The sequence below is a fragment of the Ips typographus genome, linkage group LG2, assembly GCF_016097725.1.
Source record: "Ips typographus isolate SLU linkage group LG2, UJ_Ityp_2.0, whole genome shotgun sequence".
Classification (NCBI taxonomy): domain Eukaryota; kingdom Metazoa; phylum Arthropoda; class Insecta; order Coleoptera; family Curculionidae; genus Ips; species Ips typographus.
In genome coordinates, this window is record NC_138423.1 from 24,643,346 (window position 1) to 24,657,784 (window position 14,439).

The 14,439-nt window shown below is 34.9% G+C and overlaps 4 protein-coding genes across 4 annotated transcripts; 1 reads left to right on the forward strand and 3 right to left on the reverse strand.

The window, feature by feature from the left end:
- Positions 1-3,278: 3,278 nt before the first annotated feature.
- cpa (F-actin-capping protein subunit alpha) lies at positions 3,279-7,364 on the reverse strand. The gene is made up of 4 exons (XM_081972232.1): positions 7,070-7,364; positions 6,650-6,903; positions 4,270-4,540; positions 3,279-4,184 (listed from the first exon to the last, which is right to left on the reverse strand). The coding sequence occupies exons 1-4, from the start codon at positions 7,327-7,329 to the stop codon at positions 4,100-4,102; spliced, it is 870 nt and encodes a 289-aa protein (XP_081828358.1). The 5' UTR covers positions 7,330-7,364; the 3' UTR covers positions 3,279-4,099.
- Positions 7,365-7,535: 171 nt separating this feature from the next.
- LOC145724130 (uncharacterized) lies at positions 7,536-9,185 on the forward strand. Its single transcript, XM_081972231.1, has one exon. The coding sequence runs from the start codon at positions 8,039-8,041 to the stop codon at positions 9,062-9,064; it is 1,026 nt and encodes a 341-aa protein (XP_081828357.1). The 5' UTR covers positions 7,536-8,038; the 3' UTR covers positions 9,065-9,185.
- Positions 9,154-11,058, reverse strand: LOC145724129 (trichoplein keratin filament-binding protein-like). Its single transcript, XM_081972230.1, has 2 exons — positions 10,837-11,058; positions 9,154-10,756 (listed from the first exon to the last, which is right to left on the reverse strand). Exon 2 carries the CDS (start codon positions 10,754-10,756, stop codon positions 9,230-9,232), a length of 1,527 nt encoding a protein of 508 aa, XP_081828356.1. The 5' UTR covers positions 10,837-11,058; the 3' UTR covers positions 9,154-9,229.
- Positions 11,059-11,306: 248 nt separating this feature from the next.
- On the reverse strand, positions 11,307-14,215 carry LOC145725288 (L-sorbose 1-dehydrogenase-like). Its single transcript, XM_081973987.1, has 7 exons — positions 13,866-14,215; positions 13,599-13,814; positions 13,280-13,542; positions 12,785-13,224; positions 12,453-12,653; positions 12,062-12,395; positions 11,307-12,006 (listed from the first exon to the last, which is right to left on the reverse strand). The coding sequence occupies exons 1-7, from the start codon at positions 14,044-14,046 to the stop codon at positions 11,797-11,799; spliced, it is 1,845 nt and encodes a 614-aa protein (XP_081830113.1). The 5' UTR covers positions 14,047-14,215; the 3' UTR covers positions 11,307-11,796.
- Between the last annotated feature and the right edge of the window lie 224 nt (positions 14,216-14,439).

Here is a 14,439-nt window from a genome sequence, read left to right on the forward strand (position 1 = left end):
GGACTGAGACGCCATTTTGTCTGTCATTTTACGCAACTACGTTAAACTCCTTTTAAAATGAGATGCAATATCGTTTTTTGACTAAAAAATCAAAATGGCCGCCATTTTGGATTGATCTAGGTTAGGGTTGATAGTACTCGTTTTCGACTAATTCGGGGTCAAGGAATCCATTTCTGCAGTCAGTTTGTCTGTATATGTTACTCGGTTCGAGAAACTTAAAATCTGGGTTTGGGACAGAGTTACGCAAAAATGAACGTCACCACTTAATTCCCCATCCTCGATTTAGTAGAAAACGAGTACAAACTTGATTTTTTACTAAAATGTCAAAATGACGCTTGTGGAGGCCATTTGCAATTTCCGCCATTTTGGATCGAAATAGCATAGGGTTGATGGTACTCGTTTCTGACTAATTCGGGGTCAGGGAATCCATTGCAACTGTCAGTTTCGTCGTTGTAGTATTTTTTATGCTTTTTCGAATGGCGTAGGAACGAATTTCCTGCGGATTTAAATAAAAGAGCTACGATTTTTCAAAAAGTCAAAAAATGCAATTTTTGTCAAAAGTGCAATTTTGACAAATTTTTATTTTGCTCTATTAGGGTTCCAATGCACAGCAAAGGGCATATTTATACAAAAGAACCTTAAATTAGGTGAAATAAGCACAACAAAACTCTTTAAAATTTTTCACTTTTCAAAAAAATTGAAAGAACGGGGGGGTACCAAACGTTATAGATGTAACAGCAACCCCACTATCTTATCTTTTTTTAAATCTGCTTTTTGAATCCCCTATTAATTAAAAAAATAACCAACTGGTATTTTCCAGGAGTCATTAAGCTCCTATATCAATGTACCCAGTAAATTTTGAGCCTGTCCACTCAACTTGCTGTCTTATGGTGACATCTCATCAATAACTAGATTACACAAATCGCAGGTTTTCTCACTCTGTTTCTAGCTTTTTGTTTTAAAGCTGCAAGGGCTTGTTCAGTGAATCAAAACAAAACGTAAACAAGAAATTACTATTCGTACCGCAGCGTTGCCATACCCGCTAATAGAAGTTCCTACCATTTTAAATCAAATTTAAATTCCATTTCTCTTCAACATATTCCTTTTATAGCTGCAGTATAGTGTAACGTAAACACACTTCTATATTAGATTATTCGATGGTATTGGTGAAAACTACTTATTTTTATTAATCATGTTGTTAAGTCATATTTCAAAACATAACATAGACTGCTTCAAAACATGGGTGGTATGATGAGACTTGGCAACGTCGCAAATTATCGTTCGCTGGCTCTAATCTTGGTTATTACTGTCAGGGCGCACGCCAGGCCACCTTGGAAATCCGGAAACCATCGTGTCTTTCCGTCCATCATCGCATTCTGGCCACGCCTCCGTTTTCCAAGACGCTCGCTTATTTTTAATTTTGTATCCTGGCGCGAGGAGAACAAACTTCACTCGTTTTGTTCCGGTCACTTTGACAGCTAATAACGTCAAAACCAGTCCGATTTCACTAGACTTGATGGTACTCATTTTCGACTAATTTGGGGACGGGGAATCCATTCCAGCTGTCAAAATGACAGTAACTGTCACTCAATTCGAGACACTGGCGCTTTCCGGGTTATTTGTGGAGATATCAAAAATGTGATTTCACCAATGGATTGGGCGCCCCAAAATTAGTCAAAAACCACCCTTCACTCGTTTGGTTTTGACAAAAAAGGCTTGAGATGCATTATTGTTAATCTGTCACTTTGACAGCTAATAACGTCAAAACCAGTCCGATTTCACTAGGGTTGATGGTACTCATTTTCGACTAGTTTGAGCACCAGGAATCCATTCCAGCTGTCAAAATGACAGTAGCTGTCACTCAATTCGAGATACTGGCGATTTCCGGGTTGTTTGTGGAGATATCAAAAAACTGACTTTACCACTGAATTGGGCATCTTCAAATTAGTCAAAAACCACTCTTCACTCGTTTTGTTCCGGTTAAAAACGCTTGAGACGCGTTATTGTTATTCTGTCACTTTGAGAGCTAATAACGTCAAAACCAGTCCGATTTCACCAACACTGGTACTAATTTTCGACTAATTTGGGGACGGGGAATCCATTCCAGCTGTCAAAATGAGCTGTCACTTAGTTTGAGATCGGCCAAACGGTGTTATCAATCAACTCATGTGGGGATATTTTTAGAAAGCTTGAAATGTGCTCTATCTTTTGTTTTCTATGATATTTAGACGTATGGTCCATTTTTTTTTCCGTCGCGGTTACGTCATCATTTGCCTTTCTTGTCTATTAGATGCGTTCCGAGCGCGATAGAATTTTGACGTCATCGGCCGCCATTGTTGGCAAAAATAGTAAACAAAAAGAAATGTTTTATTTTTTATGTAAATTTTACAATATTTTAACGTAAAGTATTTCGATGTGACCACTACTCCGATACTAGATAGATAATGTGTGTAGTTTTGAAAATGCCACCTACCTTCTTAATACCTACACCACAGTCTAAAGATATAACATAACCAGTCCGATCCCTCTCCGAAAATCGTAAAATTTACCTCACCTTGCGTCCCGCCTAAAGTCGACTTGCCAAGCAAGAATCTAATTTGCGGTGACTAACTGAACCAGTGTTGCCACTGTTGCCAGTCTAGTACATTTGTACTATATCTGATACGTTTCACCTGAATCTAGTACGCCAGTACGAACAAACACAAATCTGGTACAATTAGCTGAAGGCCGTAAAACCAAAAAAATAATAAAAAAATCTGGTACAATCCAGCAAAAATTTATGATAATGCAAGACAGACAACAGCCTAACCCTACATTATTAACACCAATATCAAATCAAACATCAAACTTGTCTGTTAGCAAATTAATCCTTAACAACGATTGCTTTTTTAATACTCCTCTCTATTCTACTCTACCTTTCTACTGCGGAGTCATTTGAGAAAACCTACTTGATTGATGCCAGTTTTTCCAAATTTTAAAAGTTAGAATTTAATGGTGTTTATGCCCCTTAAGTACAACTTAGCTAAGTTGAGGTTTGAATGTGACAGATCAGGTAAATAATACAGTCTAAACTTAACTTATCTATGCTGTCAGGTATTATGCTCCATGCAACTTTTCCCTCGCAAAAATTCGGTAAATGTTGTGAAAACTAACATTAAATCCGTATTATTTCTCATCTCTCAAATTATGACAGTTAAGATCGTGAAGGTTTAGAAACTTTAAAAAACCGTACTAAAATATTACTACAGTTCAACAACACAATTTTAAAAAACCAAAGCTTGTTAATTATTAATACTTTATTTGAAAAATAACCCATACAACGTGGAATCTAACAATAATATAAATTATTTATTATATACCGTTAAAAAAAGGGCAGCGTCCGATGGTCCAAATAGAGCTTTAAGGTTTCTTCATAACAAAACAATTTATTCCAGTTATTATTAGTAATTAGTAGGTAGAAGCTCACGTTAAACCTCTTCGACTTGAATGTTCTAAGCGGTTTTTGCCCAACCATATAAAATAATTTAGTAATACTTTTTATTTACTCAATTACTATATTTATTTAGATAAATTTTAAATAATATAATAGTTATTATGTATACGAAATAATAGAAAAAAAAATACAATGGTTAAATGTTGATGGTACAAGGATTCAGTATAGTAACGCTTATAATAGAACTTGTAATTAATCTAATCAAGAATTAACTTTATTACTTGGAAGGAAACGTAAAATTGGTGCAAAATTTCCGTATTGCACAGGATGCCACTATTTTAGTCATTTTAGGTTCAATAATTGATCTCAAGGTGAAACAAAGAAATTGTTGTCTTGAAAATATTTACACATCATAAGCGCACCATTCGATTTAAATCTAAAAACTTTTCCAACAGCGAACAAAAATGCCGATATTCCCTAGCAATAGCCTTACTTTAGATATTTCATGTTATTATTTTTGGTATAGGGTCTTATACAGAGTGTCAATTTCTAGGCCACAAAAGAAGAAAAACAATAATAAGTTTGCAATACACCCTGTATAACCACCCTGGATAATAATTGTCATAAGAGAAGTTAATCTAAATTGAACCATTAATCGACATTCGATCATTGCGCTTTGTTTAGCTCCTTTCCAATACTGTAGGACACGATTTTGTTCCAGTCGATTTTTGTGCGTGTGACCGGTAATAACCTGTAAATAACCACAGAAAAATAATAAATAACCCACCTTAATAACACAAACTAGAAAAATTAATATAACAAAACTAGTTACTGACCTTCTTAGTGCTTTGAAGGTTGTATCCGACATGGTATGATAGTTTTCAGAAATGGCGGTTTGATAAAGATTTTCGGCAGCTTCGATGACTTGGACAATGTCCTTGGCCGTTTGAGCTTCAAAACTCACATTAACCGAGTCTTTCACTTCTTTCGTGCTGACCAATTGGACATTTCCTTCTTCATAGTAGTGTACCTGCACCTTAAGAACGCCTCGAATTTCCGCAGAGGAATTTCCATTTAGAGTTATGAACCATTGGCTGCGCCACCGACCTGTTATAAATTCAACTAAAGTATTTTTTATCCTAATAAATTACGTAAAAATATAGTTCATTTTCACCATTATACAAACAGTATAGACAAAAAGTGGCAATGGAACTGAAAATTAATTTAAGTAAGCAGCGTGAGATGGCACCACTAAACGCATATTCGCGTAACTTTAAAGCCAGACACAGCAATACCGATCTTTTGACTGTTGCGGCGTTGTCTAGTTGACAAATGACATTTTTTGTTTTGTTTCTAGACAAAAAATAACAGATTTAGTGTGTGTTTTCTTTAATTATTCTGTTTCACTTCGTTGTATTTTTAGTTTAGTTATTACTTTATTTTTAATCATCAAGGGTTATTTTATACTTAATATATTATGAATTCCATGTTTAATCTTAAAACAGTCACGTGACCATTTGTACTTTAAAATGAGTCACGAGATTTAGAGTTCTAAAAAACGGTCACGTAATCTTTAAAATTTAATTTAATTATTGCAAATAGTCACGTGACCCGTCAAATAATATTCTATCATTTACAGTCACAGGGTTCCGTTTTGGCATTCAATAAAAATCACGTGACCTCTAAAAATAAAATTTGAGTATTGAAAATCCTCATGCGACCTCATGAAAGAGTCACGTGACTCTTCAAATAATATTTTTAACATCTAAAACAGTCACGTTACCTTTAGAGTCACGTGTGTCTTTAAAAATATCAGTTTAAACTGAAAAATGCGCATGTGATACTTTAAATAACAATTTGACATTCAAAACTGTCATGTGACATTGGCCGCATTTGTTTTCACGCTCCATGGAGCGGGCAGAGCTTTTTTGACGTCACGATGACGTAATTTGGCAAAACCATAATTTGACCAATTGTCAAATTACGTCATTGTGACGTCAAAAAAACTCTGCTCGCTCCATAGAGCGTGAAAACGAATTCGGCCATTATAAAATCCATTTTTAATCTTAAAAGAGTCACGTGACCTTTAGGATCCGTTTTGAAGTTAAAAAAGAGTCACGTGGACTAAAAAAAATTAAATTTGAGTATTGAAAATCGTCACGTGACCATTTGCACATTAAAAGGAGTCACGTAATTTAAAAAATCTCAGTTTAAACTGAAAAACGGTCACGTGACCCTTTAAAAATTATTTCGCTATTTACAGTCACGTGATTTCGGTTTGACGTTAAAAAATAGTCACGTGACTTTTAAAAAAATGTTTGATTATGGAAAATCGTTATGCGACTTTATAAACTGTAAAAAGAGACACGTGACCATTTGAACATTATAAGGAGTCAGGTGACTCTTCAAATAATACTTTGACATCTAAAACAGTCACGTGACCTTTAGGATTTTGTTTTGACGTCAAAGTAATTGAAAATTGTCACGTGGCCATTTGCACTGTAAAGAGGATCACGTGTCTTTAAAAATATCAGTTTAAACTGAAAAACGATTACGTGATCCTTCAAATGACATTTAAAACTGTCATGTGACATTATAAATTCCATTTTTAATCTTAAAAGAGTCACGTGACCTTCAGGATCTGTTTTGACGTTAAAAAGAAGTCCTGTGACTTTTAAAACAAATTATTAATATACAGGTGTGGTAAATCCAAAACCGACCATAGGAAAACCGTGTAACTGACAGAAAAACGTAGATAATTGCATGCGTGGGACAAAGACAGTAAACGAAAAAAATAGGCCATATTAATTTTGTCGACGGTATTGGATTTTGGCAACAGCGTACTGAAAATATGGCCTACTTGGTATTTTTTTCGTTTACTGTCTTTGTCCCACGCATGCAATTATCTACGTTTCTCTGTCAGTTACACTGTTTTCCTATGGTCGGTTTTGGATTTACCACACCTGTATACAAAGTGAGGTTTTTGAAGTGTTTGAAATGTGAATATCAGAAGCAGCATAGAAACTAGAAACATTAAAACACATCTCAAAGTTTTCCAAAAATATACCCAGTAATTATTCATCCAGTTTATGAAACATTAAGTTCAGAGAAAAATAATTTTTATTTCAGACTTAATGAAGTAATTATAAGATATTTTTCTACCAAAAAACAAACCAATCATAGGATAAATCTAAATTTGTGATCAAAACCACTCACCATTCCAAAAATTGTTGGGTTGAAACTGATGGTCTTCTATACAAGCTGTCAGAGTGACAACATTCCCTTGACTGCGCCCTATCACTGTGCACACACCATCTTTATAGTGATTTCTTGTGTACTGCAAGAATTCAGAGTCAAGGGCAGACCTCCAGGGTTCCGCTGTTGAGTCTGGTGTGTAAGGCTGATAATCTGATGCTTCTCTTCTGAGGTGGTCATAGCGAAAGCTTTGTTTTGAACGTGGGTCAAAAAACCTAATCACAATTTAATAACTTAATTAACTTAACATACAGTGACGAAATATAGGTAGGAGATAGTAATGAAATGAATCATAGACCAATAAATGTTTGCCCCTATATAAAGTTGTAGAAAATGGTTATTGGGGAAATCCTAATTAAGTGAAGGATGGCTTACACTTACCTATTATTTCCTAAATCGTTGTATTCAGTGATAAGCACCAAATTGTCGGAATTTTCTATCCGAACGGGAGTCAATTGATCCTTGTTGTATTGGGCGAAGGCTTCGCTGGCCCCCTCTTTGAGGAGTTCATCATTGTTTAGCAACTTCCTCACATCGTTAAAGACTTCATTAAATTCACCGGGAGGCGAATGTAATATAAAATCGGATACTATCCGGACTTTTTCTTGATCGGAAATCACTTCGTCCCCGTCAGACGCCATGTTTAGGTTGGGTTTTGTTTTGAGTTGAGGTTTTGGTGGAATTCGCGTTCCCGTTTTTATGAAGTCGGTTGGCTAACCTTTTTGTCAAGTGTCAATGTCAGAAGTCGATCACGTGATCGTGTAAAGCGTTTAGAATACAAGATACACGTGGTAATGTAGTGTTGTATATGATGTCATAGAGTTTGTCACCACACCTCTATGGAGCACACTAACCCTACAAAATCAGCTGATGCTGATTATGATTATTATTAACCATTTTACTGTTTACTGATTTACCTGTTGTTGTAAAGTGTACTCTAATACCAGAAATCATGCCTGGCAAAAACCAATCAGAACAGTCTGAGGTCGAGCAGAGTCAAACTCAAGATCAGCAGCAGGAAGTGAGAGAATTAACCCAAACAGATCGTATTAATAGGCGATTATTAGTAGCCTTTCTGCAAGCAATTAATCAGAATGAACAATCTAATAGACCTTACAATCAAGCACAAAGTGAAGAAGAACCCGAGGAAAGCTCAGAATGGAGTGATAATGAATAATAAAAATGATTTTAATTACGATTAGTCAACAATCCACTGGGCATCAAAATATTAACATAACCTAACATAACTTCTTCTTTAATTTCACATTCATTAAAAGCAGATTTGGCGGTAAAAGTTTGTTTTGCAAAAGTTCATTTATTTAAAGTACTTTTATAATAATTTAAAGGATAATGTCTTCAGGTGAAGAAGCTTCAATTCATAGTGACGTTGATGAAGACCTTAACCAAGTAATTGAACAAGGTGAGGACTTGCAAGCAGACACTGAAGAAACACCTACAGATGGTCAAGCTGATGACAAACAAGTTGTGAAACCAAAAAGGGTGATTCGAAATCCCCAACCAAAACTGAATGAAGAAACCCTACAGGGACCTAAAGGTATTGCTACTTTAAGCAGTTACTTTGACAGAGTCAAATTTAAAGGTCAAAGACATGAAGAACAAGACTTGAATGTTATAATGAAGACCTATGAATACTGGTGTCATAGATTGTTCCCTAAATTTCCCTTTGATACTTGTATAGAACGTCTGGAGAAACTTGGAACCAAAAGAGCAGTTCAAACACACATCAAAAGAATTAGATTTGATCTCATGTTAAATAATGATATGGTCAGCTCATCAGATGAGGAAGACAACCAAGAGAGTTCTGTAAGTGAACTAACCACTGCAAATACTCAGTTTGATCAATTAGTAACAACCAACCAAAGTAAAGAGCCTGAACTGACTGCAGAGCAACTGGAAAGGATCAGAATCAACAAAGAGAGAGCAGAGAAGCTGAGGCAAGAAAAAGCAAGACAAATCCAGCATAAAGTGATTGAAAGCAACCAATCTCCAGAACTGAGTCAAGAAGATAATGAAGATCTACCAGTATTTGATTATGAAAGCAATATTAAGGGTAAACAAATAATTAGGAAAACACAAAGCAAATTAAGTAAGCCTCCAGATGAGGTTGAATTAGAACTATCCCCTGAAGCAACATCTCAAGCAGACTTAAGGTCAGAAGATGTAGATTTGTCAGAAGAACTGGATGATGTTGTCATGTCTGAAGCAATTAGCCAAGAAAATTCCACAGAAGCAGCACCTGTCCAAGCCAAAGAAGACTCCAACAATACAAGTAAAATGTTTGATCTTACTGAAGATTCCACTCTGATATGTAACAGTGAAAACAAAGAAAATACTACTCTGGACAATATTCTTTAAGTTTAGTACTACTGTTTTAAGCCTTAATATGTAGTAAAGTAGAAATATGTTTGTTGTTAATTTTTAATTTAAGTAAAATGATGCCTTGGTTTAATAAAAACGTTTTATTTCATGTCATAAATTGGTCTAAAAAATAGTATAAAACAATTTTAAGTAGAACTACTGTTAAAATAGCTTCCTCACTCTAGGCCTGTAAGGTCCTTGTCTGTTATGAATTTCCATAATCTCTTTCTGTAACCTTTCCTCTTCTTTTCTGACCCTCTCCAGCTCCTGTTCAATCTCATTCATCTTCCTATGTTCCAACTGTTTCTTTCTAGCATTTTTTAATTTAACTTGCTCATCCAAATCTTGAACTCTTTGTTTTCTACATTCATCCTCTTTTTTCTTTAATTCATTGAGCTCACTGTCAAACTTTTCAATATTTGCTATAATTTTTTCTCTTTCTTTCAATATTTGTCTTTGACATTCCTGTTTTTTCTTCACATTTTCCTCTATTTGTTCCTTAACAGTGGCCAAAACGTTTTTCAACAGTTTCTGTCTCAAAACCTCTTCATTTTGCCAAATGTCCAGTTGTTTTCTGTAGGCTGCTCTGGCTTCAGACTCAAACATGCTGTTTAAATGTTGCTCTCTTTTTTTTTCCAAATCTTGTTGCTCTCTTACAATAGTCAGAAAATCAGTCAGACATTGTTTTACTTCGAGCTTTTTCTTTTCATCTTGCAGCAGGTCTTGCAAATGTAGTTTTTTAAGTTGCAATACTAATTCTCTGTCTTGTGCCAATGCTTCTTGGACATCCAAGGTTTTTTGCTTTAATTGCATTCTGTGATGTTTGATGTTGTATAAAGCAATTTCTTTTGCTAGACGTTTTTTTTCTTCCTGTTTGAATTTATCCATTAATTCTTCTAGTTCAATTTTGTGTTTTAAGTCTTCATATTCTTTTTTCTTCATTTCCTCACTAATTCTTTGTTTTTCTTTCAAGTCTTCCACCTGCTTGTCTAACTGTTCTTTAAGTTTAATTTGGGCTTCTTCAATTTCCTTTTTTTGTTTCAATTCCCTTTCTTGTTCCTTTCTAGTTTTTTCTTCATACTTCTTAATAATAGCAAGGTTTTCTTTTTCCTCCTTTTCTTTTTGCATTTGTTTTTCAATCTGTTGGTCCAGCCAAGATAATTTCAGGTCCTTGAATCTGTATTTGCTTTCATACTGTCTTACAATGGGGTTGTTTATCCTCCATTGATGATATAGTTTCAACTCTGCTTCTCGTTTTCTTTTTTGTTCTTCCTTTAATTTCATTTCATTATTTATATCTTTCAAAGTTTCGGTTGGTACTTTTGGTGGCAAAGGTTTCTGCTGAAACAAATTGGAACTTTTTTTCACCATTAATTCAATTTTGTATGAGTTTTCATCTTCGTCAAGCAATTTTTTGAGTCGGTCACGCCGTTTTTGTAGTAATTCCTCTTTGTCGCGTTTACTTTTTAGATCCATTAACATTTTGTTGTTGTCCTCATAATATCTGGGTGAAGTCCATTGATCGAATTGGTTATTCACTTTATCCCATCTTTTGTAGTAACTGTCAGCCCCCTCCCATATTTTTTTATGTTTGAATTCCCGTTCCCGGCGTTTTATCATGTCCTCTTCCACTTTGGATCGATGTCTCCCTCTGGATTTAGGGGGGTCATCCCCAACTATCATATACATCTACGATAAAAAGAGAAGGTTTAGTAAGTTCAGCTAGATTTGTTTTGGGTGCTGAAGCACTCGAATTCTTAATAACTCACCTTTTGTTGTACTTTGTCCAAGGGTTCTTGATGGACACTAAACACAAAATTACTGCTTTTACAGCTTATACTAATATTTAAAATGATAATTCTAGTTCAGCTATACTATTATCAGCTTATTTAATTTTAGTTTATTAAAAATATGTTTCAGTTTTTTAAATTTTTTGATAGTTTGAATAGAAAGGTTGCTATAGAAACGTCAAAACATTGGAAAAGTATGGTTAGGACTTAATCCATATCTCTTCTTCTTTTCTCTCCAGCTGTCAGACGGTTTATTTTCGATAAAATCAGTGAACTTAAAAGTAAATATGGAGAGGCTACGGCACGATACAAAAACGGAGTCGCAAACTACGTAAGTTTTGGGCGGGGGGATAACTAATATGCGACATGATTATATTCTTTAAAATATACCCCTTTATCTAAAAAAAATTGTATTTCAAAATTCAGTGATGAAAATCAATCATAAAACATGGCTGCTTCCATTTTTAATACACATTAATTTGATTTACAGTTTTTTGACAAAACTAAGCTAATCTTAACGTTAAACCACTAAATATTAGTTGAAAAATCACATTGTAGATAAAAAAATAATAATTGAAAATTATGACTTTGCAGACACTTTATTTCTACCCTGTATAACACAATAATTCTAGAACATTAAAGTCCAGGTTTTTCGCATTAGCAATAAGTCTCGTTCCATTCAAACTGTTTCAATTTTCTTATTTTTTTTTTCACTCTGCAATTTTGTTCGAAGCAATTAAATGTGTAAATTATCGTTCGATAGCTCTGATACTTTTCCCTTCTTGCCAATGATTTTAAAATATTTTTTTACTCTTATTCTTTGTCAACACAAAAATTCGTATATTTATACAACATCAAAAAAAACTTAACAACAAAGTGGGCACAAATAATAATAATTTAACAAAACAAAAAGTAAATAATAATTTTGTGAAAAACTCTTCACACTATATGATCCGACTTAATAATGTCTGAAGCTTTTTCTGCTACCATAGTGACTGGAGCATTCATATGTCCAGTGACAGTGGTGGGAAATACACTAGCATCTACCACTCTCAAGTTACTAAAACCATGAACCTTCAAATTGGTACCGCTCACTACAGAACTGGCCTCGTCCCTTCCCATTCTGTTGGTACCAGAAGCGTGAAGACCCTGAAAAGTTGCTAAATTATTCTTTTGTTACTCCCTTTGTGTATAAAAAAAATACAGCGTATGATGTGTGTTGGAAGTAGCAGTACCACCACTCCTTAGAGGTTTTTTGGGAGTCACAGCCTGGAAGTGTGATAAATAAGGGTTCAACACCCAGTCGTTTAAAGGCTGTGGTGTTTATCAAAGGTTCCACAGTCTTCAACCCTTTATATAGAATTTCTAAGTCTGCAGGGTGGGAGTAGAAGTTTGGGTTTATTAAAGGGAAATCCCTAGGGTCTGCCGATTGCAAAGTTACGTTCCCCACTGATTTGGGTTGCATTAGAGCCAAGGAAACGCAGAAATCCGTGTAAGGGTTCAAAACCTCAAAAGCTTCAGCATACGAATCCTCAAGTCTGCAATTAAACAAATTTTTTCTGGCAAACTTGTATAAAATGACATATAAAACCAACCCTATAGAAGATCCAAAGCTGGGCGACATTTCTGGAGGCCCCTCTACAAGAATTTCAACCTCAGGGGAATCATTTTTATTTTCCAGCAAATGATAATAAGTGACAGCGACCAAATGGGCACCCGCAGTTAAAGGTCGATGGTTGTTCTTCCATAGGTTCAAGTTCTGTCTCAGAGTGTTATTGTAATATGATCTGTTTTGCCTGTAAAGTTAATGTTTTTTCTAAAGAGTAAAAATAATGTAAAAGAGACAATTGAGATGAAGTAAACAAACTAGACAAGAGAAAGTAAATGAAACATCAGAATTGACAAACAAAACACAATAGAATATTACCTATAATGCAATGCATTCACTGCAACGTGATCGACCAAATTTTGTCCAACTGGCAAATCAGCAATAACCTCAATCCCTAGTTCCTCTAAATGTTTCTTCGGACCAATACCGGACAACATAAGCACCTGAGGTGAATTTAATGCCCCAGCCGATACAATCACCTCTCTGGATGCGTTGGCGATGTATTTAGTACCATTTTTCCAAAACTCTATTCCAGTTGCAATGCTGTTATTTGCGAAGGATATTTTGCTGACCAACGACTCTAAACTAATATGAAAGTTGGGTCTTTTTAGAGCTGGATGGATGTAAGAATAAGCCGTGCTCGATCTGGTGTTATAGTCCAGGTACAATTGGGCACGACCGACTGATTCTTGAGAAACTGCATTGTAATCGCCTTCAGTTTTATTCAGTTCCTTAAATGCGTTTATTATTTCTTGAGACTGAAACAGAAATAAATTACCGGCTTGTGTCAATTAAATGTAATCACCATCGTACTAATGGGGCTGTGTCCTCTGCTACATTTATGTGTTGTGGTCCAAAGAAACCGTGATATCTCCGGTCAATATCTTTGGTAAAATCGGCTTTTTCCGATTTTCTAAAATATGGCAAACAATCAGCATATGACCAATCAGCACCAGTCAATTCAGCCCATTTGTCGTAATCTTTTCTATTCCCTCTTGTGTAATACCCATCATCCACGCTACTGCTTCCTCCCAAAGTTTTGCCTCTAACGTAACTACACGATCGATTAGTGTTGGCTAAGTTATAACAAAAGTATAAACTTAATCAGTTTTGCAGTTTTAAATAGACAAACCTAGACAAGCATTATCCTGTGGGATAGTGTTGTAACCCCAGTTATATTCGGAACTGGCCAAGTATCCGTACAGTCCTAGCACTTTTGAGATTGGTGGATCAGCTTTTCCAGCCTCCACCAATAACACCTTGAAATGTTTAATTTCTGACAATCGATTGGCCACAATTCCTCCAGCTGTTCCAGCACCAACAATTATAAAGTCGTAAGTCCCAAAATCTACATTAACAAAATTCTCACAACTACTAAATCATCAAAACAGTCAATTACCAGTGGCTTCTCCATTATTAGAATCTTCTCCTTCAAAATAGGCATTGTTATTGCCCGGTGTCACGTAATCACTAGTTGCATCTATAAAATTAATTACTTCTTCAGCAAACTGATCAAAATTTTGTTCAGTTGAGACTATAACAGCAAATAAGAAAACTAGTATTTGCTTGAAGACCTTCATTGTACTTGACCCCTCAACTCTAACTAAACTGTATCAATGAAACGACCTAAAAAAGCTGAATAGTTGTTAACAATTCAAGAATGGATTTAGAATTAACCCAAAATTCTGTCACTTTGTAGGTATGACTGTAATGTAGGTAGACAGGGCAAGTAAGCACACCAAAAGCTAAAGGGTTTTAAGAAAAATACTAGGTATATATACAAATTTTAGTTGAAATGGAAAAATACATTAACCTACATACAACAATCATGCGATTGCAACAATGTTGTTATGTTTCTTTTAAATAAATTTGCCTTGAAATTAAAGACAATGTTTCAAAGATAAACAGACAGTAATAATATAGGTATTATTAAATTCACAAAAAAAAAGTGAAACTATACTAGCTAACGAATT

Excerpts from the sequence above, each read along its gene's own strand:
- LOC145724129 (XM_081972230.1), bottom strand. The coding sequence starts at position 10,756 with ATGTATATGATAGTTGGGGATGACCCCCCTAAATCCAGAGGGAGACAT.
- LOC145724130 (XM_081972231.1), top strand. The coding sequence starts at position 8,039 with ATGTCTTCAGGTGAAGAAGCTTCAATTCATAGTGACGTTGATGAAGAC.
- cpa (XM_081972232.1), bottom strand. The coding sequence starts at position 7,329 with ATGGCGTCTGACGGGGACGAAGTGATTTCCGATCAAGAAAAAGTCCGG. Across the intron at positions 6,904-7,069 it reads AACGATTTAGGAAATAATAG|GTTTTTTGACCCACGTTCAA; the intron begins GTAAGTGTAAGC and ends AATTGTGATTAG. Across the intron at positions 4,185-4,269 it reads ACCTTCAAAGCACTAAGAAG|GTTATTACCGGTCACACGCA; the intron begins GTCAGTAACTAG and ends GGTTATTTACAG.
- LOC145725288 (XM_081973987.1), bottom strand. The coding sequence starts at position 14,046 with ATGAAGGTCTTCAAGCAAATACTAGTTTTCTTATTTGCTGTTATAGTC. Across the intron at positions 13,815-13,865 it reads TAATAATGGAGAAGCCACTG|ATTTTGGGACTTACGACTTT; the intron begins GTAATTGACTGT and ends TTGTTAATGTAG. Across the intron at positions 12,396-12,452 it reads AGCTTTGGATCTTCTATAGG|ACTTGAGGATTCGTATGCTG; the intron begins GTTGGTTTTATA and ends GTTTAATTGCAG.